Genomic DNA, 23,074 nt, shown 5'->3' with positions numbered 1-23,074 from the left:
GAACAAGGGCTGAGAGCCTCAGAAGTTAGCAAGTCACCGCCTCCCAGCGAGCAGCTGCAGAGCTGGCTCTGGGCTGGGTGGGCTCAGTGTCCCAGGAGCCGAGGGAGCCCACCCACCCATCCCAATCCTCTTATTCGCACACGATCTGTTTGCCTCCTGGCATGAGCCCCCCTGGATGCTGTGCTTGGAGGCACTTACTCAGCCCCCAGCAAGTTCCAGAGGAGACAGGTCCCAGAGCCCCTGACATCCCCCCCTTTCCAAACCCCACCCCGTCATTCTTTGCGGACACCACACTCCACTGGCTGTGTGACAGCCGTGTCCCTCGGAGCCTGACCCCTGGCTGCCCCCGTGCCCTGCAGAGCCAGCGCAGCTGCAGCCCTGGCAGGCCAGCCCAGAGCGGTGCACGGGGTCCTGACTGAGACCAATGGGCTTTTATGACCAGGACCTGGGCAGAGGAGGGCCTGGGCTTCCCACATCCAGGGGCGAGGGCGCAGGCCCAGTGCTGCCCAGACCCTGAGACGCTCTGGAGGCTCTGGGGACCGTGCAGGGGGCAGCTGGGGCTGGGGTGGGCGGTCAGCAGGTGGTGTCCTGCAGAGAAGGGCCCGTTCTTCCCAAGGCACTGTGGGCCCAGCAGCTGCATCCCCGCCCAGGGCCAGCGTGGGCAGGAAGGCAGCTGCCTCTCCTCGGGAGGCCACGCCCGAGGGCGGGTCAGCCAGCTGGGCGCCTGGCACCTGTCCCAGCTGCTGCGAGGCTACAGTCCTCGGGTGCAGGGACTGTCCTCCAGGAAGAGTCTCCATTTCCACCAATAAATAGATGGCTGACTCCAACTCGGGGTCAAGGCAGGGTATGGCTCCCCAAACAGCCCCTCGGCTTTTCCTGTGGCCTCCACAGCCACAGCAGGTGCCGGCCTGGGCCTGGGCCAGCTGTTCTCTGTGGCCCCCCGGGAATGTCCTGGGGGTGCCCCTCCCACCCCACGTTCCGGGTGCCTAGAAGGCACTGAAGTGGCCCTGGGGCAGCTCGACTCCCGAGAACAGGAGAGTGTACCTGCCCAGGTGGCCCCAGGACACCTTACCCCTCCCTGGTCACAGGCGAGCAGTGGTGACCAAGAGAAGGCAAGCTTGGCCCTGGTTCCCTTGACCCCGCCGGCCTGGCGTCTGGGACACGATGGGGCCAAGTCCCAGGTAAGAATCACTGCAAATTGACAGGGTGCCAGGCAAGGGCACAGCCTCGTGGTTGGTCCAAGGGGTCCCCCTCTTCCCACGTCAGGCGCAGGGCAGCTGTGTGTGCTGGGTCAGGGCGCCCACCACCAGCAGGCAACCCAGGGACACACAGTCCGCCTTTGCTGCAGAAGCTTTGGGGGTGGGGGTGGGGGTGGCGCACGCAGGTAGTACATGAGCTGGGCCTGACCAGCAGGGGGAGCTCCTGCCAACAGCTGCCAACTCGAGTCACAGGATGGCCCCACAGGTTGGGGGGAGGACTACTCCAAGTCACTCGTTGCTGCAGCATCAAAAGTTCCCCCGATGGAGAGGGAAACCTCGTTTCTGGACCCGAGGGGGCAGAGAACAGACACGGGGATGCCCCCTGGTTTGCCATCAAGATGCCCAGACGGAAGCCCCTGGACAGAGCCGGGCCCAGCAGCACTGGAGGGCCTGGCACTGGTTTCTGGCACTGGTGCCCCAGCCACCACCAAACTCGAGGCCCCGGAGCCCGTCAGGTGTGAGGCCTCCTGACGAGTCAGTGCCCGCCGGCAGCTGTCCGGGCTGGAAGGTTCCAGAAGACCTCGATGGGCCTGACATCCGCTCCTGGTTGGTGGACTGTTCAGTTCCCTGCAGTCTTGCTGAGCAAAGGTGACACTTGGTGACAACAGCAGGAAATCAGGTTCCCACAGGGGCACTTGGGGCCAATCTGCAGGAAGCACCTGCCAGCGTCGTGAGACCCGCTGGCTGCCGCCGGCGGAGTGCACCGCGTGAAGCGGGTGGAAGGCAGCGAACGCGGAGGGGGAGGGTGGCGAAGCGGTTAATAAATGAGTCCAGTGCAGGTGTCATTCCGCTCACAGAGGATGGCTGCGCACCCACCACGGCCTTCAAGGGGCCAAGTCGGTTCATCAGCCTGCAGAGCCCGAACTCACGGCCCGCCGAGGCCCACGTTTGTGGGTGACGTCACCGAGCATGTCCTCCAGACCAGGGGACGTCGGGCATGGGAGGTGAGCCGTTGCTCGCGGGCCCTGACCCCTCAGCGGTCGTCACGGTGGCAATGCCTCCCCACAGGGCTGGGGGTACTTACCCGCAGGGTCCACAGAGCAAAGGAATTCTGGGGTGTGGTCAGCAAGCTTGCGTCCCCAGGTGATCTAGGAGAACAGAGCTGCATGGCCTCAGTCCCGAGGGGCTCAGACCTGGCTCCTTCTTTGTGGGACAGGGGCCCCCTGGGCAGGCAGGCCAGGAGAGGACCCCCGGCTCTGTGCACACATGGGTCCCAGCAGCTTGGACGTCTACGTGGGCATTTTCTCACTGACGTTACCGCGTCTACTTGTAAAAGTCCTCACAACGCAGGTCATTTTACAGGCTCAGGGGGGCTCCATCGTGTGAGCAAACAGCCAGCACTTAGCAGGCTGAGGCCCCGCACCCTCTTGCATTCTGGTACATTCTGTGCAAAAGTGGGAAGAGTGGGGGCTGAGTCTGCAGGGACCTGGGAGGCTCCTCTGGGCTGGGGGCTGCAGCCGCCGGCCCCCACTCTGGACGTCCTGGGTTGGGTGAGGGCGTCTCCTTGGAACTCGCTGCCTGTAGCTTTGGGCCGCCTGGGGAAGCAAGGACGGCATCCAGCTGCTTCTCGTCTGCGTAAAAACCTGCATCACCACATACCATGTTTTCAAGACCGAATCATGGGACCCAGGGGTGCCAGCTCCGTGGCAGGCAAGGCTGCACACAGGGGCCACCGCGAGGGCATGGAAGCCCCACCACACGCTGTCGAGCCCTGTTCTGCGCTGGACCTCGCTGTGAGCACAGCGGGGGATGCCCGTGCCGCTCCTGAGGCCACAGGTGCCACCGTCTCTGGTTTAAAAATGAGCAAAGAAAGAGAGAAGTTCGGTGGCTCAGCCAAGGCCACACGGCCGACACGGCAGCAAGTGACCCGGCATCACGCCGCAGGTGTGAGGACGCGCCCGTGACCCACGCAGCTCCATCCCGCCCACGGGGCTCCACATGGAATGAACCCCAGTTCCAAGTAAACGTGGAATGGAAACCATCTGGTCTCCGTGGCGGAGGGCGTGGGACTGAGCCAGGGCCCCCAGGCTCGAGGCACAGAAGTGGCCCCCAAGGCCCGTGCTCAGATGTGCCTGGGGACACATGGCAAGCATGGCCCCTGGACCCTTCTCACGTGTCCCTGCTCTGAGTTCAGTGACAAGCAGTGCCGGCCAAGGCCATTGTCTTAGTTGATTTCTGGTGCAGTGATTTCTAAATGCTGGGTTTTCCGGCACGTCCCCGGGGCTCAGCGGCAGCGCATCTGAGTCCTGATTTGTTTTGCAAGTCAGGACGAGACAACAAGGACACCCGTGCATGCTGGAGGAAGCGGACATCTACAAAGCATGCGATGCTGAGCTCGAGCAGCGGCGGCATGCGGGGCTTTTAACATGTGTGAACAGCCATTGAGCAGATCCGATTCAGGTGAAGCACGCTGGAAAGGGCCTCACCCACAACACCTAAATTTACGCTCGATGTTGGAGCAGGAAAGTGTCTAACGAAGCAGAGAAGGTTCCCACAGAAGAGCCACCCCATGTGCTGACACTGGACGGTCACTGCAGACAGGAAAGGGACACGGACATTCTGTCCTCAGCAGCTCGTCCTGGAACGGCCCTTCCTGGCAGAGCCGGCTGGAGGAGTGATTATTCTGATGCTCAGAGTTGGGATGGAAAAACTGCCCCTGTGAGGTCACTTTGTGCACTTGGGGACGCAGTGAGGACAGGAGGGGAGGCTGCTGTGGGAAGGATGAGGGGGCCTGCAGCTCTGGGCGGGGCTTCCTTCCTAGGAGCCTCGGCCTCTGAACCAGGAAGCCAGGCCTCGAGATGGCAGATAAGGCCGAGTTCTCTCCTCAGTGGACCCAGACCCGGCAGCTGGAGCTTCTGGAACTCCAGCCCGCTCCCCGTCAACGCCTTGGCCTCGAGAATAGTTGTCACCACAAACACGCAATGCGCAGTTTCACACACGAAGGCCCAACACTCATCACTGGGAGGGACAAGGACACGGTCCGTTCAGGGCAGTCAGTCACGCGGGTGCCGCGGAAACTCAGGATGGTGACCGCGGGGACAGACTCGGGCCTGCAGGACAGGCCCAGGTCAGAACAGGATGCACCAGACCACTCTCCCCCTGCAGGCGGCCTGGTGCCGCTGGGCCACCTGCCCTGGAATCACAGGCCAAGCCGCAAACCTGCTCCTGCCTGTGACCCCTGACCCTGACGACCTCGGTCCTGCTCACCCGAGGCCCAGGGTCGCCTGGCTGCAGCTGGGTAGTGAAATGCTAAAGTCCCCAAAAATGTTAACATAAAACTCAGTTTGTGCGGATCGGGGGGCTCCCTGAACCTGTCAGAGAATACGTTTTTCCTAAATACCAAACACCTTGAAAATGCACCAAGGGCCTGTGTAGGAACGCCCTCCTCTCGCACCACGCTTCAATCTCCCAGGGCGTGGCCTGACCGCGGGTTCACGGCAAAGAAGGACGCCAATCTCCACGGGAAAGCGTGGCCCGTTTATTCCAACTGAAAGGCATCGTTACATAGTGCAAACATTTCTTTGGTAACGTACTGATTACAATGAGCACAGAACTGTTGCCAACAGGCAGGAAAGTAAATAACAGGTACACTCTGCTTCCAATCACAGCGCCTCCCGCCCTGCCCACGGCTGCCACACCACACGTGGGGTCACACCTAGACCCCCAGGCTCCCTGCCTGCCGCTGGACTTCACTGTGACTCGGCCTCCCCCTCAGGGTACGGAGCGCCACCAGGCACTCGCCCGAGCCTCACGAGTTGCCACATGCATGCCTCCCCGGCACCTGGACTCTAGCCCGCTCTCCGAGCCAGGGTCTGTGGCCGCCTTACGGAACCGCCCCACTTCCCAACCAAGGCCTCCACCTCCTGGCTCACAGACACCAGTTCCGAGGCCAGATGACTCAGTCTGACTCCATGTTGCAGACGACGTCCCGTGTCCCAGGAAACACCTCCAGCTCTGACCTGCGACACGGGGCTAAGAAGTCAGGCTGTGTTTGAATCCACTGCGACTGTGCCCAGGGCAGGATGTCAGCGCTGCCCCGGAGCTGTGGCAGCCCGTGGCGCAGAGGGCACGCCCACAGCACTGAAGCCAGGCTTTGGCACTGCCCACCCGACACGGAGATGTGCACAGTGACATGCACCATCAGCACGCCCAGCCGTGTGCCGACGCGCCGTGCCCCTGTGCGTCTGCTCGTGGGAAGGCAGGCGGGTCTCTCGTCCGGGCCCCACGCAGTGCCCGACACGCAGTGGGGACCCGAGACAGCGTCTGCGAGACCGAACACACATGTGCAGGGAGCACGTCTCAGAACACGGATCACTGCGCAGCGGAACCTCGGCTCTCAAACGTCACTCGTTCCGGAAGGCTGTCCACGCAGCAATTTGCTCGAAAACCAAATTACACAGCCGTCAGCACGAAAGGGGTCCTGGATGGAGAACCGAAGATTTGCTCAACAACCGAGATTAATGTTCCTTGAACAATTTGGCCGAGAATCAAACTGTTCGAGATGGGAGATGTTGGAAAACTGAGGTTTGACTTTTCAGAACGAAACGGGAGGTTCCTGGTCCATTAGAGAGAGTGCGACCTGAGGTATGACAGCTGCTTTTCACCGAATTCTGGAAGACCTTCTGCAGACAGAAAAGGACGACTTTCCGGCCCGATCTGACGCCGAAACCCTGGGCGAGCTTTCACAAAACGTCCGCACGCTGAACGTCTGGATGAGGTAAAGGGACGCCGCTTCTCTAAGGCACTGACGCAGAAGTCAGAGGCTCCAGCACTCGCACACCCCCCACGGAAAACCACCGGGAGCTCGGTGGGCGGTGGTTGCGTGCACCGGGCGAGGCACAACCCGTGGTGTGCGAGCGGAGCGCCGCCACCATGGAGGGAGGCCTGCCATCTGGCCCGAAGCCCGGCAGCAGGTGCGGAGAGCACCAGCCTGTCACTAAATGGGGCTTGATGCCCTGAGTCCCGTGTGAGGGGGCGGAGAAGCCACAGGGGTGCTCGCGTGCTGGGGCCTCGGGAATCTGCTCTGAGCAGTGGCTGGTGCGCGTGGGCCGTGGGGACCGGAGGGCAGGCACTGGGGTTACTGGGGTGCCAGAGCCTGCGCCACCCGCACATGCTCGAGAGAGACTGTTCCGCTGGCCGAAGACGGAGCCCCTCTGCAAACGCGGTGTGCCTTCCATCCGCAGGCTCCGCGGGTGAGGGCCCGGTGGGGCGGCTTTCCGTCAAGAGGCATGGTGGCATCCGTCGGGGAGTCACTGCAGGGGCCTAAACGACTTAACTGTGCAATGTAATAGTAGCACCGACTTTTCATTAAAAAAATTAAATAGAAACCTGAGAATCTAACGTGAAGTTAGGACTCGTGTCTGCTCCCGCCGCACGGTCTCCAGTCTGAGCTCCCCGCGCTGTGTCTGAAGCGGCCCGAGTCCTCGGTGTCCTCCTGCCTGCGTGCCCTGCACTGGCCGGTGACCTCAGGGGACGCACAAGGGGCTCCCTGGAGCACGAGGGTCTAAGGCCGAGTTCCCTGGGTGTCCTTTGGGCAGGACGGGCAACAGGCTCCATCCATTCTCACGGGCGCTGGGCAGTCAGCAGGCTGGCAGGCTTCCACGAAGCAGGTGACCTGCCCGTCCTGGAGGGAGATGGGGCGGACCAGTTAGCTCCTGGCCCCACCCCCACTGCCCTGTGCATCACGCCCACTTCCCCCTCGGGTCCTGACAGCTCAGGTCTGACCCCTTTGTTCCCATCCTGTCCCCCTCAGTGCTTTGCTCTGAGCTTCCTGTCCAGATGTCTGCAGCCAGACCCTCATACACTGTCCCAGGGACCCAGAGCTGCCCGGCAGGGCCAGTCTTCCCTGCAGGTATGAACACACCAGGGGGTCAACCTTTTACAGTGGCCAGGGGAAGAGCCCACGCCTCCCAGGGAAGAGGGAGGAGCCTCCACTGCCGAGTGGGGCCCCACTGACCACTGGGCAGCTGGCTGCATGGGTCCCAGAGACGGGGCCGTACTCACGCGGCATTCACAGAGCGTGCACGCGTCTTGTTTCCACTGGGCGCCGTCTGCATGGGGCTCCCCGTCCGCATCGGTGCACTCGGCCCTGCTGAGCCGAGACTCAAGTTTCTTTATCTGTGAAGCCAACACATGTGCTGTCAGTCCAGGGGGCCTGTGGCCTCAGCCATCCCCAGCCCGCCACAGGGACGGTGCCCCGTGGCGAGCAGGGACGCAGATGGACGTCTCTAAGGACTGTCCAGGAGCTCAGACGGGCTCCTTCGACAGCTGGGAATGTCTGTCCCAGAGCCCCGTGGTGGCACTGCCCTCCTCCTCTCAGGTCAGCAGTGGCCACAGCCGAGATGAGGTGAGCAGTCACTAAAACATGGAGAAAAAGCTCAGGAACGAATGAACGAGACGCTCTCCCAGGACCGTAAGCAGGAGCCCCGGGGACGACGGACACCCTGCCCTGGTTTTTCGAAGAATGCAGGCTGTGAGCGGCCACCAGCCCACAGCAGGCCTTCCCGAGGGGAGCCCTCCAACAGGGCCATGGTGGCAGGTCTGGGTCTCTGCACGTGGGGTGTCTGGCAGCCCGGCCTGCGTCCCTCCAGCCTCCGGAGAAGGTGGACATCCCCCTCAGAGCACCGTCACCTGGGTTTTCTGTCACAGGCGACTGAACCTCAGCTGACGACAGAGGTGGCCCCGATGCCTTGGCCTGTAACCCCCCGTGAAGCTTCTGCAGCACCAGGACACCTGGACACAGGACCGTAGTGGACGCGACAGCCGCACACTCAGACCTCCGTGTGTTCACTGACCTCGGGCCACTGGTAACAGGTCCCTGACCTCCCAGGGCCACATGACCCGGGGTCACACCCTGTCCCTGCCCATAACGACCCGTGTCACCTGCATTATCACCAAGGGGGCAGCCACTTTCAGACAGGCTGAGCTGTAGCCAGCTCTGTGCCTGAGACACTGACGCCAAAGCTACCAGACGTCAGCTGCCAGTCATACACGGGGCGGGAGAGGAGGGACGAAGGGAGGGTGCTGCTGGCTGCGGGCCCCTGCAGCGAGGAGCCGGAAGCGGCCACAGGACCCAGACCCACTGGCCCTGGAGATGACCAGGAGGACCCAAACTGGGTGAGGCGATGGGGCCGCGCCTGCGGCCTGCCACCCCCACCCTGAGCGGCCACCAAGGACCCTGCTCTGAGCCCTGGGGCACAGATGAGTGAAGAACATAGGGCGTGATTCCACCCTGCGGGTGGCAGAGCGGTCACCACACTCCAGGCCCATATCCTCAGGATGCCCAGCGCCCAGCCCCTTGGGTCCCTAGCGCCCGCCTCAGCCTGGGCTGTGTCTCTGGCTCAGGTGATGTGCCCCTTTCTGGTAACGAATCTGGCGGGGCCAGGAAAGGCAGAAATTAGCTCCCTGAGCTGTGGGAGGGGAGACCATTCCTTTTTAGCACAGCCCTGACGACCCTCTGAGGAGAGCCTGGGAGACCCTGGGGCCCTGGCCCTGGGATCTAGACACACAGCCAGACGGCTGGACCTCAAGCCGCTCCAGGCCCTCCTGGGGACCACGCTGCACCCGTCACTCCTGGAGAGGTGGCCGCAGAGCCGGCCTGAGGCCGGAGTCTCCTTCACAGCCCCACCCCCAAACCTGCCACTCACACCTGTGATCTGCGCAGCTGCCGGCCAGTGACGCCACCCCTCCGCCCACCCACAGCAGCAGGTGGCCGTGAGTCCCCACTGCCTGGGCACCAAGTGACTCAGTGTGGCTCAGCCCCCGACAAGCCAGGAGAAGAGCAAGCAGACAGGTGACGTCCCCTGGACTACAGAGAAGGGACGCTGGCAGAAGTCACACCTGGGTGGTCACACAGAGGGGAGTCTGTTCTCACATGTGGAGAACGCTGGGCTGGGACAGGGCCGGGACTCAGGGGCACAGGTACCTGTTCCCTGAGGTCGCTGATGGTCTTCTGCATCTCCAGAACAAAGTCCCTGAAGTCGTTTGTCCCCAACCCCTGCGGGTGCTCAGAGGAGGTGGGGGTGGCATTCTTGGGACGCTCACCGTGCTCCCCGACACTGCAGCAGGGAGATGGGAGGAAGCAGCGTGGCCTCAGTGCGAGTCATATCACATGCACCCCTGCTCACACCCTAGGCCTCCAGCACCTGGGGCGTCCAGGGGCTGGGACTGCAGGGCGGCTGTGGGGATGTCCCCACCTGGGGCCCAGGACCTGCCCCGAGGTGTGGACTGTCCAGCCCCCAGGGCGGCAGTACCTCAGCGTCCTCCCGGGCCTGGCCTCCGTGGTGGGCTCATCCTCACGGTAGCTGAATTCCAGGGACCGCCGGCCTCGGAAATGATATGAGAATGCGTGGAACTGGCCCCTGGTCCTGCAGTCTGAGCAGAGGGAAGTCACCCACGCTGGCTTCCTGCCTCCATACACGGAGCCCCGGCCCTGGGGTGCTCAGGCCTGGGGTGTCACTGCCCCAGGGCCAGGGCCACTCTGTGCACGGGACATCCTATAACATCCGCCGCCCCACCAACAGTCCCATCCCAAGCTGTGCCCACCTCAGCTGCCCAGGTGAGAGCCCAGCACAGGCCTGGCTGGGAACGGGGCCAAGGCCACAGGTGGCCACATGGGGCCCTTTCCAAGTTCTTACGTCTCCAGGGCCTGGGAGGCGGGTGCGGGGGGGCAATCGCACAGGACAGTGAAGCTGTGCTCGCCTCTGGGGAGGGGCTGCCACCATCACCCCCCACAGGACCCACAGGCACTTCCTCCACGTCCCGTTTAGCAGCTGACCCACAGCTGGATCCACGTCATACACTCTACTCACTGTCACAGACACAGGACCCTGGGTCGCCCAGGACAGGCCTGTGCGGACAGAGAGCCCGGCCCCGAGTCTGTCCCCAGCTGGAAGTCCCAGCCCCACTCACTCGTGGGGACAGCAGGCCCTGGCTGAAGGCCTAGTGGCCCAGGGGGCTCACAGGCATCTTCCTAACTGAGCAGATGGCACGGTCTCCCCACGAATCCTAGTCAGCGTCACCCAGGGCAGGACAGACCTCCTGGAGGTGGCTGGACGACCCCACGCTGGTTGCGGGGCACCAGGGCCCCGGGCAGGGCTGCACCTGGGTCGAGGGAGGCGCCACAGACAGGTAGCCTAGAGGACAGATGGGGACTCTGCCGTGACAGGGGTGACGATCGGGGCTGCATGCAGCCTGTGACCCAGACCCAGGGCCTGGCTTTGGCCCCGTGGGGGCTCCCGATCTCAGCCCTAAACAACTTGGGTAATTTATGGGGAGTGGCATGGTGTCTGCAACTCCCTCCACTGTTCCATAAAGAATCGTAACACGCACACACACGCAGACACACAGACAGGGGGACAGGTGTCCACACACACACAGAGCACAGAGGTAAACGGCACATGGGGAAAAGCATTCACAGCTGATGGGTCTGCGTGGAGCACAGAAACTCTTTGTCAGATTTCAACAACTACTGCAATTGTCTAGAAATGGTGGCGTGTATCTGCACGTGTGTGCATGCGTGGATTAGTCCCTATGCCCGTGGATCCCCAGAGAAGTTGCAATTCCAACTCTGGTCAAGAGAGGGGGCCTGCATGCGCCCCGGGCCCTCAAGCTGTACGTGGGGCGGGGCGTACGTGGGCGGGAGGGGGGCCCCCATACGTGGGCCGAGTGCCGACATGCGTATGAGTTGTGCGCAGCAGGGTTGCTGCTCCACGGGCCTTCGTGGAAAGTGGAAGTGAACGTGAGGAGCGGCCAACGTTCAGTCCCACAGAAGCTCACTTATCTTTGCTGCCGCATTTCCCACGCGGCTCTGCGGCAAAGCCCAGGCCGCGTCAGCCACCCCCCCCCACCCCAGCCCAGTGGGCCGCGGGGGGCCGAGCCGCGCAGGGCCAGTCTCGAGGACTTGGGGACTTCTGGGGGAAGCACAGAAGGCTTCGCTGGGCTCCTTCCCGGCGGCAGAGTCACCGGAACGCGAAGTTTGTCTGAGGAGGGATGGCTGCCCCAGCGCTGTTCCTAGAGATCCGAGTCTGCGCCTGCGCTGGCCACTGGGGGTGGGGGTGGGGGACGACGCGTCTGCGCAGTGTGACCCAGCGGGGTCTCCCACGTCGCTCCCGCCCCCGAACGGGAACAGCACAAGTCCCAGCAGACGCCCTCGGGAGCGAGCGGAAACGCTCCCGGGAGCGGGTGTGCAGGGAGCGCGGGTCACACGACGTGGGTCGGGCCAGAGCACGTTGGCGACAGAGCGAGTAGGGCGACGGCCCCTCGGTCGTAAAGCAGGAGTGAGCGCTGTGCCCTGTGGGCTCACGGCCGGGAGCAGTTCACGCTTGTGCTGTGACTATCACTGTGTCACCTACTACCGGTGCTGACCCTGCACACACGCTCGGAGAACGAGGACAGAGGCAGACAATCACATCACGCCCACTCAAACGCACGTTAAAACGGCTGAAAACCACTCACGCAGATGACCACACGTTGGTAACACTAATTACCAACGAGGCCGTTTGTTCAGAAAGAGGAGGAGGGACCAGCTCCAGCCTCCCTCTGCATTTCCCGTGTCTCTACGCTCAGTGCCTGCGCTGCATCCAGGCGCGGAGGGCGCATGTCCCACCCTCAGCTGCAGGTCCCACCCTCGGCCGCGCCCTGGGGCCAGGGCCCTTCCGGTCACCCTTCTCGCGCTCCCCTGCCCTCGATGCAGCAGAGCAGGGTCCTGCGGACAGCTCCTGAAGGACCCAGGTTTGACGCTACACAGGGGGAAATAAACACCGCGCCTCCCGCGCGGGGGACGTTGGAGTGAACGCAGAAGCCACAGTGCAAGGGCCGCAGCCCCAGGAGCTGCAGCAAGGCCACAACCAGGATCACCCCGGCGACAGTGGCCAGCCACTCCCCACCCTGACGGGGCCTGCACCTTCTGAAACTGAGCCCCACCCCATTCCTGCAGGGTCTTCCGACCCCTTCAGAAGACAGAACACCCTTCTCTGCCTGGGGAGGTCACTAGAGACATTTAGGGCGCGCAGGCTCCTCTCTAACCCGAACTTCGTGGCTGCTGTGCTTCCCTGCCGTCCCTCTTCCCTCTCCTGCCTGTGAGCGCTGGGACTCTGGCCACACGCAGAGACTCGGACAGACTGGGTTGCAAAGAAAGACTGGGAGCCCAGCTCCTCGGGGATTCGTGTTCTGTGTACCTCGCTGTGGATTTCAGTCACCATCCTACACACTCCCGCCACTGAAAATCCTATGTGAAGGCTGTTTTCTGGGTCCCACACGGTTCCCAGCCCGGACACAGCCCATCGAACAAAGCCCAGCAGCTGCGTGTCGTGTCCGCTGCCGCTGCCCTGCCGACCCATCCCATTTGTCAGCTCTTGCTCGGGTCTCTGTCCCGGGCAGTGAATGAGGTGCGGCCTGCAGCCCGCAGCAAGGACCAGAGGTCTTGGGGGAGGGGCACCTTCGCAGCAGTCCTGCCACACCCGCAGGTCCATCCTGGGGACGTCCTCGCAGCTGCCATATCCGTGGGGGAGCTCTGCCACCCGGAACACGTCCCTCTGCACACGCGTGATATTGTCTGCGTTGTCGCACAGCACCCTGGCCAGGGACGTCTGCTTGATCTGTGTCAGCTGGGCCGGCGAGAACACCCCGGGGTTCTCGTACCAGAGCCTGTGTTCCAGGAAGAGGGGGTCAGAAAGAACCCTGAGGCTCCCAGGACCCGGGGGCGGGTTGAACGACCCCCCACTCAGGGTCCCAACAAGGCATACAGATATCACTGGGGTCAGTGAAGCAGGGGCCCCATGAAAGTAGACAGAAATGGGCTCACTCGTCCCACCCAAACAACGGAACGGTCCTGAGCAAAGACACGGAGGGCCGCGCAAGCCCCTTCACTGCGCCAGGTGGCCCATGGCCTCAGCCAGCCTGCTTGTGATGGGCAGGGACCACCTCCCTCCTGCTGGAACCGAGCTGACCACGCCACCAACCGGGACCTCTCCCCCTGCTGGATATGCCATCTGCTCCAAACTCCTGGCCTGCTGGGGCCAGGAGGACTGTCTGCTTCCGGGAGCAGGGACACTCTAACAGCCCAGAGGGTGTGGCAGTGACTGCGAATGGGGTTCTAGTCAGTTCTGCACTGTGGAGACAGGCAAGCCCAGATGTTGGGGTAAGCAGGAGGAGTGGTGCTGACTCTTCCTTCTTGGCCCTGAGCATGGACACAGGGTCCCCGCAGCTCTGCTCTCCATCACACTGAGTCCCCAGATAGGTGACCGAGGAGCAGGCCAGCTCACCTGTCCCCGTCACGGAGGCGCTTGAACTGGGTGCTCAGCAAGCACAGTAGCGTAGGGCCCAGGCGGCTACCCGGCACCAGGTCCTCCACCACGAGGGCTGGGAACAGGTCGATGTTGAGGGGGGACCCATACAGCCTGCAAGACAGCACACCCCCACCCACTGAGTGACGACAGTCCGCTGGACAGGTGCACAGTGAGGACCGCCCAGCTGAGCGGTCCTGCCTGCCTCAGACCTTCGCCCGCATGGTCATCTTTCTCTCTCCAGCACCTCTCAGTCCTGCTGTGTGTAACCCGCCTGCTTCCTGTGCAGGGACAGGGTGGGGCCGAAGCAGGTCCAGGTTGTTGTGTGGAAAATACTACAGAAGTTAATGAACAACAGTACGTGAATAAACTGTTCACTTTGGCCCCACCCTGTATACCTGTGTAACAAACACGCCCGCGTTGTTACTAGTTCGGAAAAGCCAGAGGCCATGAGGAAGAAATGGGAAACCTCACCTCCTGCTACTGCTCAGAGACACTCGTGCCTGTGAACCCTCCCTGTCCCCTCCTCACAGACGATGTGAACGGGATGCTATGCAGGGCTGGAGAAACATTGTAAAACCTGGGATTCTGCTAGATACTGGAAACGTATTTGTCATGAAGAAAACATTTACTAAGCAGAGACCACGTGAAAAATGAAGACAGCGAGGTGTAAATGTTCAAAAACAAACATTTTCACCAATCCCTCCTATTCCTTGAACGACATGCTTACAAGGGAAGAGCTGACAACCCTCTGCAGACGTTCTCATCCGGCCTCTCCTAACCTCCTAAGAACGCTGCAGCCTCTACTCAGAGCCCCACCCCGTGAACAGACCGTCTCTGCCATCGCGTGTGGAGCAGATGGTGGCCAACGACAAGGCTGCCCCGGGTCGTCCTCAGGTGCCACTCAGCACGTGGCTCAGGGCCACGCTGCTGCCACCACTCTTCGGTCCTTCAAAGATCGGTAAGTTATGCCCGTTTTCTCTAAGTTCGAGGATGCCCAGGTGGAAATATAGAGATAGAGTCAGAAAGAGTCTTCAAGCTGTCTACACCCCTGACCGTGGGTCTGTCGGAATCGCCCCTGGGCTTCTCCTGAAACTCCTGGGGTGGGGTCCTCCCCTCTTCCTGCTCCCCTTGACGGATGATCCACCAGCATGGGCTCACTGGACCACGCTGAGCTAGGGACACCAGACTCGCAAGGAGCTTCTCCTCCAGATGGGACAGGACCCTTCCCCCACCCTGTGAGCTCAGGGCACCAGCCGTGGGCAGCACCCAGCCAGCCAGAGCACAGGGCCCCTCGACCACCATCAGCGCCAGGCCAGGGCGTGGCACCTCCAGCCGTTCTGAAATAAGTCTATCAAATGAGGAAATGACGGGGGTGTGATTTGCATCAGTCTGGACCCCCAAAAAGAAACACATTTAAGCATGTAAGAGACAGTTCAGATAAATCCTAATTAAGCAAAACTGTGACCAAAAAAGTCACTGTACCAGTGGGGTACACATGACAAAGATCAGCAACCTAATGACATTTAAACAAACACTGGAACACGTCCCACTCAGGGGACATAACCTTCACTTCTTCATAACTTGCAGCAGATTGAGTGAAAAGTCCTTTTTCTTGAGAACACCCAGGAGATCCCTAAGGGGACCATGTCTTCATTTCAGTGGCAAGTGAGTACCGTAAGAATAAGGAACTCACTCCTGGGTGGGCTGCAGAGTCCGGAAAACGTGCAAAGCGAGTCTGTAGGAGAAAGTTTTCTTTCTTTTTAGAGCAGATCTTCCCGCACCTGCACGGCCCCTAGATGTGCCCAAAGGGCCGTGCTCGGCCACACCCTCAGCTTCTCTGACCCCTGGCTGTGCAGACAGACCCCACAGGCAACAGCAGCACCTGCGCACCCGCACTGACATTTACCAAGGAGACGTAAAACCCGGGCTGGCTCCAACTCACCGTCTGAGCTTCTCCCGGATCTCAGGGTTTTTGATCTCGTTTTTCAGGTCCTCGAAGGTGTGGGCGGAGGACAGGTTGCAGTAGACGCGGTAGTCGTGGTAGGGCGGAATGCCGTGGTCACGCCCGCGCTGGATGTTGATGGCCGCCAGGTCCAGGGCCACCGTGTGCGCCATGGAGAAGAGGCGCTCGGTGAGCTCGGTGTTCAGCAGCTGCGAGGGCATGCGCATCTTGCCGGGCACTCCAAACAGGCCCCGGAGCAGCGGGTCGATGCCGCCCTCGTTCACGATGCGGAACGGGGAGAAGAAGGCTTTGTGCAGCGGCACGTGGCCTTGCGCAACTGGCTGGAAGTTCTCGTCCAGTCGGTGGAGCACCGGGTTGATCAGCGTGTGGCCGAAGCGGAAGGCGGCAGTGGCGAAGGCGTTGAAGATGCCCGCGTTGATGCCCGGGTCGTAGCCGTGGTACTCGCCCAGCATCTTCATGCCCACCTCGCCCAGCACCTTGGGGAGCCAATGCTGGTAGGTGATGTGCTGCACCTGCGCGCCCACGATCTTTCGGGCCTCGTGGTACAGGGTGTCGCCGTCCCAGTGCGGGTTCAGTGCCAGCAGCTCAGCCGCCACGCGGTTGTGCTCGCGGAACCACAGCGTGTGCATACTGGTGAGGCCCAGCTGCTCGTTGGCGCGGTGGTCGCCGGCCAGGAAGCACGGGATGGGGCTCTCGCTCTCGTCCCGCATGCACTCGGTGGGCGGCCCACTGGCGAAGGGCAGCAGTGGCTTCCCGGAGCGCTGCGCGATGCCCTGTCGCAGCAGCCCGCGCTGGCTGGCCAGGTCGCGCACGGCGCGCGCCTCGTGCTCCGAGCTCCCGTACACGTTGGAGGCGTCGATGTAGGAGGTGAGCTGGTTGATCTGCTCCCGCGGGTACACGGAGTTCATGAGCAGAGAGGTCATGCCGCTGCCACACACGGGGCTGGAGCGCACAAAGAACATGCAGCGCGCGCCGTTCCTGACGCGTGGGTCGTTGGGCGGGATGGCGAGCGAGAAGCAGGGTGGGTCATTGCTGCACACCGAGCTGCAGTGCTGCCCGTCGGAGAAGCGGGCCTGGCTCAGAGCCACCACCGTGGAGTCCAGGTCGTGGTCCAGGAACTGGCCCCACTGCATGAGCATGTGGGTGAACTGCGCATCGGGCGTGGTGGTCTCCGTCCCGATCAGGGTGGTGGACACCAGGCGCGGCATGGGGAGCGTGTGCCCGTGGTACAGCCGGCCCGGGTTCACGCCCCGAGGGGTGTTGAAGCCGTTCTCATACACGGCCTTCAGCAGGCGCTCGAAGGCGGTCAGCGAGGCGCCCCACATCGGGTGCTGCAGGTTGTTGCAGGTGCCGTCGTGCGTCCGGTACTTCTGGTGGAAGCACATGTCGGAGCAGTTGTTCACGCGCCGGTGCGCAGTGCAGCCGGACAGGTTGGCAATGAGGCTCAAGTACTGCGGAGACACCAGGTCGTTGTAGTGGTAACCTGCGGGGGAGGACAGGGACGAGCTCATGTCCCCTGGACATCGCACAGACCGGCTCTGCGCCCTCCAGGGCTTCCCAAGCAGCGTCTCGCTGCCACCATTCCCCAGCATGCTCCGGGGCCCGCAAAGGGCTCCACCCCCGCGCACGCTCACAGAGGCGCATGCTCACAGAGGCGCATGCTCACAGGGGCGCATGCTCACAGGGGCGCACGCTCACGCACGCAGGGGCGGATTCCAAATCCATAGAAGAGCTCCACCCCCGCCCGTGCTCCCAGGGGCGCATGCGCTCCACACAGTGGGACACGCTTCTGGGTTGTCCATCACCAGTGCATCCACTTTCTAAAGCGTGTCGCTCGGATACAGACCTACTCTGTGTACTTTTGACCGACACAGAAACACCCCTTTTTAGGGTTGGTGTCTGAAATACCCACATGGAAGTGGAAGAGACCTGGGGGTGAAGAATCCCACAGGTGTGGAGAAGAGATCGGAAATGCGCGCTGTGCTGGGGACGTGACACCAGCCGCACAGTGTCGTGTTCATCACGTCCTGAATGCTCGGGCGGGCGGTGCAGGCCTCCCAGACACAAGAGGGAAACTGCGAAGTCCGCCTCTGTCCACAGTTACTGTCTGTCTCAAAATTCTTCGTCTTCAACGTCCAAGAAAACCGCTTCCACCCGCAGGTCCTCTGGGCCCTGTCCCATTATCTGCCCTGTCCCGTTATCTACGGCAGTGGCCACCGCCCCAGGCCACGCGCCCCCCCCCCCCCCCCCCCGTAGGGACCAGGCGGGGCCCAATTAGAGCACGAGCTGCGGCCAACCTCCAGGGCTGCAGAGACACCACAGCCTCTGTGACCGTCACTGACCCCAGGTGGGAGTGACAGGACCCACACTGCCACCGCAACTGTGTCCTTCACAGACACGTGGGGCAGGATTGCTGGGGCGCGGGTGCGGCCACTCCCCTGCCCGGCCGGCGCAGGGAGCGGGCGCACTGGGCACTGACCCGTGCCGTTGAGGTCCACCATGAGGCCGTGCTGCACGTGCTCCTGGATCAGCTGCAGCGTCCGCTCGAATATCTCGCCGGCGCGCGCCTGCTCCACGGTATAGGGGTCCCTCGGGTAGCGGAACAGGGCCAGCAGGTCGTTGGGGGAACGAGGTCGGCTAATGGCAGCCAGGGCGGAGGGAAGAAGGGAACCATCACCAAGACAGAAACCCCCGCCTCCCAAGTCAGAACCCCATTGAATGGTGGACGCTACCACTCTATGGGCTTGGCCGTACCTCGCTCATCCCAGGTGGAAGGCAAGAAAACAAACAAAAGCAGGAGACACTAAAAACAAAGTTAGTCAGGTCCATGGCGCAAACAGGGGCATCGCACTCGAGTCAGACGCAGGGAAAACACCGCAGGCCAGCCAGGAGGAACACACTCCAGTGGCTCGTGAGACACTCTGTTTTTGCCAAGTCATTTAGCAACAAGGCAAAAGAACGAGCTGCAGTTTTTAAGAAGTGTCTCACTTGTGAATCATAGGTCAGTCTCTGCTTGGAAAGGACATGCCTGTTATTTTAACCCCCACGAAGTGGATGCCAGCCTGGCTGATGAATTTTAAACTGAACATTTTCTTCAGAGGAGGGAGCAGGTCACAGCCTGTACCCGAAGGGCCCAGGGGACGGGCCAGCCCCGCCTGCCCGCGGTACCTGTCAAACAAGTGTGTCCGCGTGGAGTTTATGGCCCGGTCGACGGTCGCGATGGCTTCCACGATGGATGTGGCCACAAACGGGTCCCCATTCCGACTGACGTCAGGAACTAGGAGACACAGAGCCGCACGTTACCAGGAGGGAACTGGGCCGGCGCCTTGTCATGTCTAGACGCGACATCACTGGACCGAAGGCACTTCCTCCACCAAGTGCCGTTTCTGCCTCCCACACGGAGCTTGTCCCTGGATGACAAACTACTAGACACTGTTTTCAGACGTCGGGGAAGCACAGACTCTTGTGCAGGCAGGTGGCACGCCCGACAGGACAGGACAGCTGTGACGCGCAGCAGTGACGGCACCAGGGACAACTCGGGGTAACTCAGGCCGCCTGCTGGGCACCGTGGGCTCTGTCTGTTCTCCTCTGCGGCCGGGACCGCGGCCTGCTCAGCCCTTCCGCCTGGGCTCCCCACTGTCCCACCGCCTGTCATGGCGCAGATGCCGTCAGGGACGCTCACTTGCATGTGTGCACCCACGTCACACACGGCGTAACCGTGACCGGGGGGGGGGGGGGCCTGTTCCCCGTCGAGTTTCCTCTTTCCTTTCCTGTTCATTTAATATTCCAGGACCAAGAGTTCGTTACACACAATGACCTCGTTTCCAACCATCGTTCATCTTTTGAAACAGCTCATGCCAGCTCGCAGTGCGCATGTGGAGGTTCACAGTGAAGATGCTAGGACCTGGCATGCTCCAGGGACATGTGTGGCCCCACCTAGCGGCATGGAGAGAGGGCAGAGGAGGGGCCAGGCCTCTTGTGAAGCAGTGACAGATCCACACTTCTGCTAAACGGTGACGGTAGGTGGCATGTTGTCAGATTTGAGGGGGTTTGGCTGGTGACTGAATGCAGGGCAACTCCACCAAGCTGGTTGGCATGGTGGCCCGCAGGGTCCCCATGCCGCAGTGAGCAAGAGGGGCTCCCGGGTCCCACCTAGCCCTGCCGGTGGCCGACCGTGCCCCCAGGGACCCCCACGCAAACAAGGGGAGTGGACCCACCATCTTCTAGTGACCCCAACGAGTTGGACTTGCACTGGGCACACGGGCGCTTTCCTCCCAGGCCCCTGAGCCTGCGCGGGCAGGACATCTGCCCACAGCGGGCGCCGTGGCCTGGCTGCCTTACCGCTCACGCTGAGCACCATGCTGACCGAGGCCTGCCCGATGGTGTTCCGGGCCACACATTCGTAGCGGCCTGCATCGGCAGTCCCCACATCGTGGATGGTCAAGAATCCCTCGGGGCTAATGTGGAATTTCCCACTTTCTGTCACCTGCACCCCATCCTGGAGCAAAACAGAGGGGGAATCACAGTAGGAATGAGTGAGACTAAGCAGCAGGGCCGTGTGTTCTGGGGGCTGGGTCCCCATTTGTCAGGGCTCACGGGCGGGAACGTTGAGGAGGCTGAGCTCCCATTTGCCCAGAACTGCAAAGAGGAGATTGAATCCAATCTACCCAGTACGGAGTCAGTGGGGCAGCCTTCCCTGCATGCCTGCCACTGGTCCAGGACAGAGCCAGGCAGAAGCCACACTCCTGGGGTTGTCCAGGGTCGGGGGTAGGGACCAAAGGCCACACCAGGGAGGAGACCCCCAGGAAGAAGGCACAGGACACGGCCCTGGTGAGAGAGGAGGCACCAGGCACTGCCTCCCGGGAGAGAGGACGCCTGAGTCACACCGGGAAGGGCAGCGGCCCCTGGGCTGAGGAGAGGAAGCTGCAGAGGACAGAGTGTCTCCATCCCAGGCCAGTTGCCCCGTCCTCGGGTCACCTCGTGTCCAGGCACTAGGCTGTGGGTTTGAACTCTGCTTCCTGTTTTCATTGGGGCTTCATAAAAACAACAGTAAAACAAAATAACAAAACCTCTGCCCTACTAATTACGAGATTGAGGGTCTAAGGGGAAGGTTTGTTGCTATTGTCACCATGAGGACGTGACAAGGAGACCATTCCGTGTCTGTCAGTCTCATGTTATTTCTACACCAAGGACACCAGCAAAGGATTTAAGCCTGGTGTCTCCGCTGCTATGGGAAGTCTGTGGAGGCCAGGGAACGTGGTAGCGACACCCGCATCCCAGCGTGTCCCCTGCATGACCCCACCACCCTGCCCGCGCGTCCCCGGCCGCAGTGGGCACCTTGTTCCAGGTGATGGCTGGCTCCGGCTCCCCCTGGGAGCTGCAGGGCAGCTGCACGCTGGCGCCCACCTCCACCGTCTGGTCGCTAGGGATGCTGCTGAACACCGGCGTGACTGGAAGGCAAGGGACATGCTGCTGACAATTGCAGGGACCCCAGGCTCCTGCCTTTGTCACAGCAGGCGCAGGGCACTAAGCTTCTCGGCCGGCAGCCTGTCTCCCCGCAGTAGCGTCTGCACAGAGGGAAGCTGCCGGAAGGGACTGCAGTGCACCTTGCCCACAGGCAGGCTGCAAGCCTGAAGGAGCTCCTGTCTGCTGGGTTGGGAGCCAAAGGGCCAGTGCCCCCAGGACTCGAGACCTTGGTGGCTGGGAAGGAGCCGTGGCCAAGAGGGAGCCTTTCTCGAGGGGCCTGATGGCCTTTCAGGGACCCTCCCACAAGTTCTCACCCAGCAGGCTGCCTGGAGTCCTGGCCAGTCAGGGATGACAGGAGCGAACCTGCAGCCCCGGGAGGCAGCCACGCCCTCGGGGGAGACCCGGACCCACCCCATGCTCTGCACCTGCCAGCCAGATCTGCATGTCGGCTCCACAGCCTTGGCACCCCCAAGCGTCTGGCCTGAGTGTTTCTAGACACACAGGGTGACCGGCCCTTCAGAGCAGAGGACACGGGGACCTCAGAATGCTCGGGGGACACCCAGAAAACAGAACCAGCCTGCAGGACACGACCTGGGGCCACCAGACCCAGGGCTGCTCCAGGGACCCAGGGAAGGCGGCTCCCAGACAACCCTCTTTAATGTGATACCATCAGCCAATGACGCGTAAGCCCATCGGAGATAAGGACGAGCCACGTTAAAGATGAATGTCACCACAGACTAACATGCAAGACGTGGCGAGTTATGACACGTTCGCCTCGCAGATATGAGGACAGGGACAGTTGTTTGAGATGGGGGTGTTGGCTCTCGGTCGTTAGCTGTGACCCAAGCTCGGGTGCAGGAGCCTCCCAGCACGCAGTCCCCAGGCCGGCCGGGCTGGGCCCCCTGCCCCACCCCCGCCTACCTCGGGGCTGGACCGTCAGGTGCGCCACGACCCTCTGGGAGCCGATGATGTTGACGGCCTGGCACTCGTACTGGCCCTGGTCGTGGAGGGCGACGCCCGAGATCCTGAGAGTGCCCGACGACAAGACCAGGTGCCGCCGGTCCACAGACAGCTGGCTCCCTGCAAGGCGTGGTGGCAGCGTCAGCCCCAGGGACATGGGGTGGGGGGTGGCGCTCATTACAGTGGTCAAACAGAACTTTGAGAAAATGAAAAGATCACAGAAACTGGTCTTGGCCCGATTAGGGCCCAGGGTCAGGAAGTGGCTCTTTGAGCAGCAGATGCCGGGTACGTGGCTGTGTGGTGTAGCACTGCAAGCTGCGTGCAGCCAGGTCAGGGACGAACGGCGCACACTCCCCGTCCCCACGGAAGTCCCAAAAGGGTAGGGGACGGGCAAGAGCTATGTAAGCAGGAGTGAGGAGGGCAGGGAACTGGAGATGCTCAGAGGCAAAGCACACCCCCAACAGGGTCCTGACATGTTCCCCTGGGGCTGAGCCGGGAGCAGGGAGGTCCAGAGAATCCCTGGAAAAGTCCCCTGGGGGGGGCGGGGAAGATGGGTGTGGAGGTTATCAGCTAGTTCCCACGGCCACCCCAGGTGGGGTCCAGGACAGGCCCCTGAAGGTCCACAGCGGCTGGCGGCAGCCCTCCCACACCCGGACCCTCCCAGGCAGGCCGCCGTCACCCTGGGAAGGGGTCTGCGGCTCTTCAAGGCGCGGGGCCCGCCCTGCAGCAGCTGGAGACCGAGGGCTGGGCCATGTAGAGAATTAGCATGAGCCACACTCAGCCGGGATGTAGACACGGTGGCCGCGCTCGGGAGCCGCACTGAGAGCAAAAGGCTCCTACAAACAGACACGGCACGACTGGCTTTGCAGCAAGTCCACCCTCCACGTCATAAGTCTCATTCCGTCCTAGCGGGTGGACGTTAAAGGGAAGACAGACCGCTGGGTGAAGATGGCGCCTGCACAAGGCCACACCCACGTCCCTTCAGCGAGGACAGACCTCCCACGTGTGTGCTGGGGGCCTGGCACCGGGCGGGCACACCCCTCTGTCCCCCCCAGCACCCGGGCGGGTCAGGTGCCCCCACCACTCGGCCCGCCCAGATGACTGGGGCATGGGGGGCGGAGGAGGACAGGGCTGGTTCC

The 23,074-nt window shown here is 62.2% G+C and overlaps 1 protein-coding gene across 3 annotated transcripts in view; it reads right to left on the bottom strand.

Moving 5' to 3' along the window:
• Positions 1 to 4,715: 4,715 nt before the first annotated feature.
• Positions 4,716 to 23,074, bottom strand: part of PXDN (peroxidasin) — a 55,590-nt gene continuing 37,231 nt past the window's right edge. For all 3 annotated transcript variants that reach the window (XM_053924597.2, XM_053924596.2, XM_045189548.3), the window contains 12 exons: positions 21,897 to 22,055; positions 20,847 to 20,959; positions 19,851 to 20,007; positions 18,678 to 18,786; positions 17,989 to 18,146; positions 15,489 to 16,992; positions 13,523 to 13,657; positions 12,697 to 12,905; positions 9,512 to 9,632; positions 9,184 to 9,316; positions 7,263 to 7,376; positions 4,716 to 6,882 (listed from right to left, as the gene is read on the bottom strand). In XM_053924597.2, the coding sequence (XP_053780572.1) occupies positions 6,763 to 6,882; positions 7,263 to 7,376; positions 9,184 to 9,316; positions 9,512 to 9,632; positions 12,697 to 12,905; positions 13,523 to 13,657; positions 15,489 to 16,992; positions 17,989 to 18,146; positions 18,678 to 18,786; positions 19,851 to 20,007; positions 20,847 to 20,959; positions 21,897 to 22,055 (3,032 nt within the window). In that variant the 3' untranslated portion in view covers positions 4,716 to 6,762. The remainder of the gene's footprint in view (positions 6,883 to 7,262; positions 7,377 to 9,183; positions 9,317 to 9,511; positions 9,633 to 12,696; positions 12,906 to 13,522; positions 13,658 to 15,488; positions 16,993 to 17,988; positions 18,147 to 18,677; positions 18,787 to 19,850; positions 20,008 to 20,846; positions 20,960 to 21,896; positions 22,056 to 23,074) is intronic.

The sequence above is a fragment of the Desmodus rotundus genome, chromosome 5 (genome assembly GCF_022682495.2).
Source record: "Desmodus rotundus isolate HL8 chromosome 5, HLdesRot8A.1, whole genome shotgun sequence".
In the NCBI taxonomy this organism is placed as follows: domain Eukaryota; kingdom Metazoa; phylum Chordata; class Mammalia; order Chiroptera; family Phyllostomidae; genus Desmodus; species Desmodus rotundus.
This window is presented reverse-complemented; position numbering and strand designations above follow the sequence as displayed.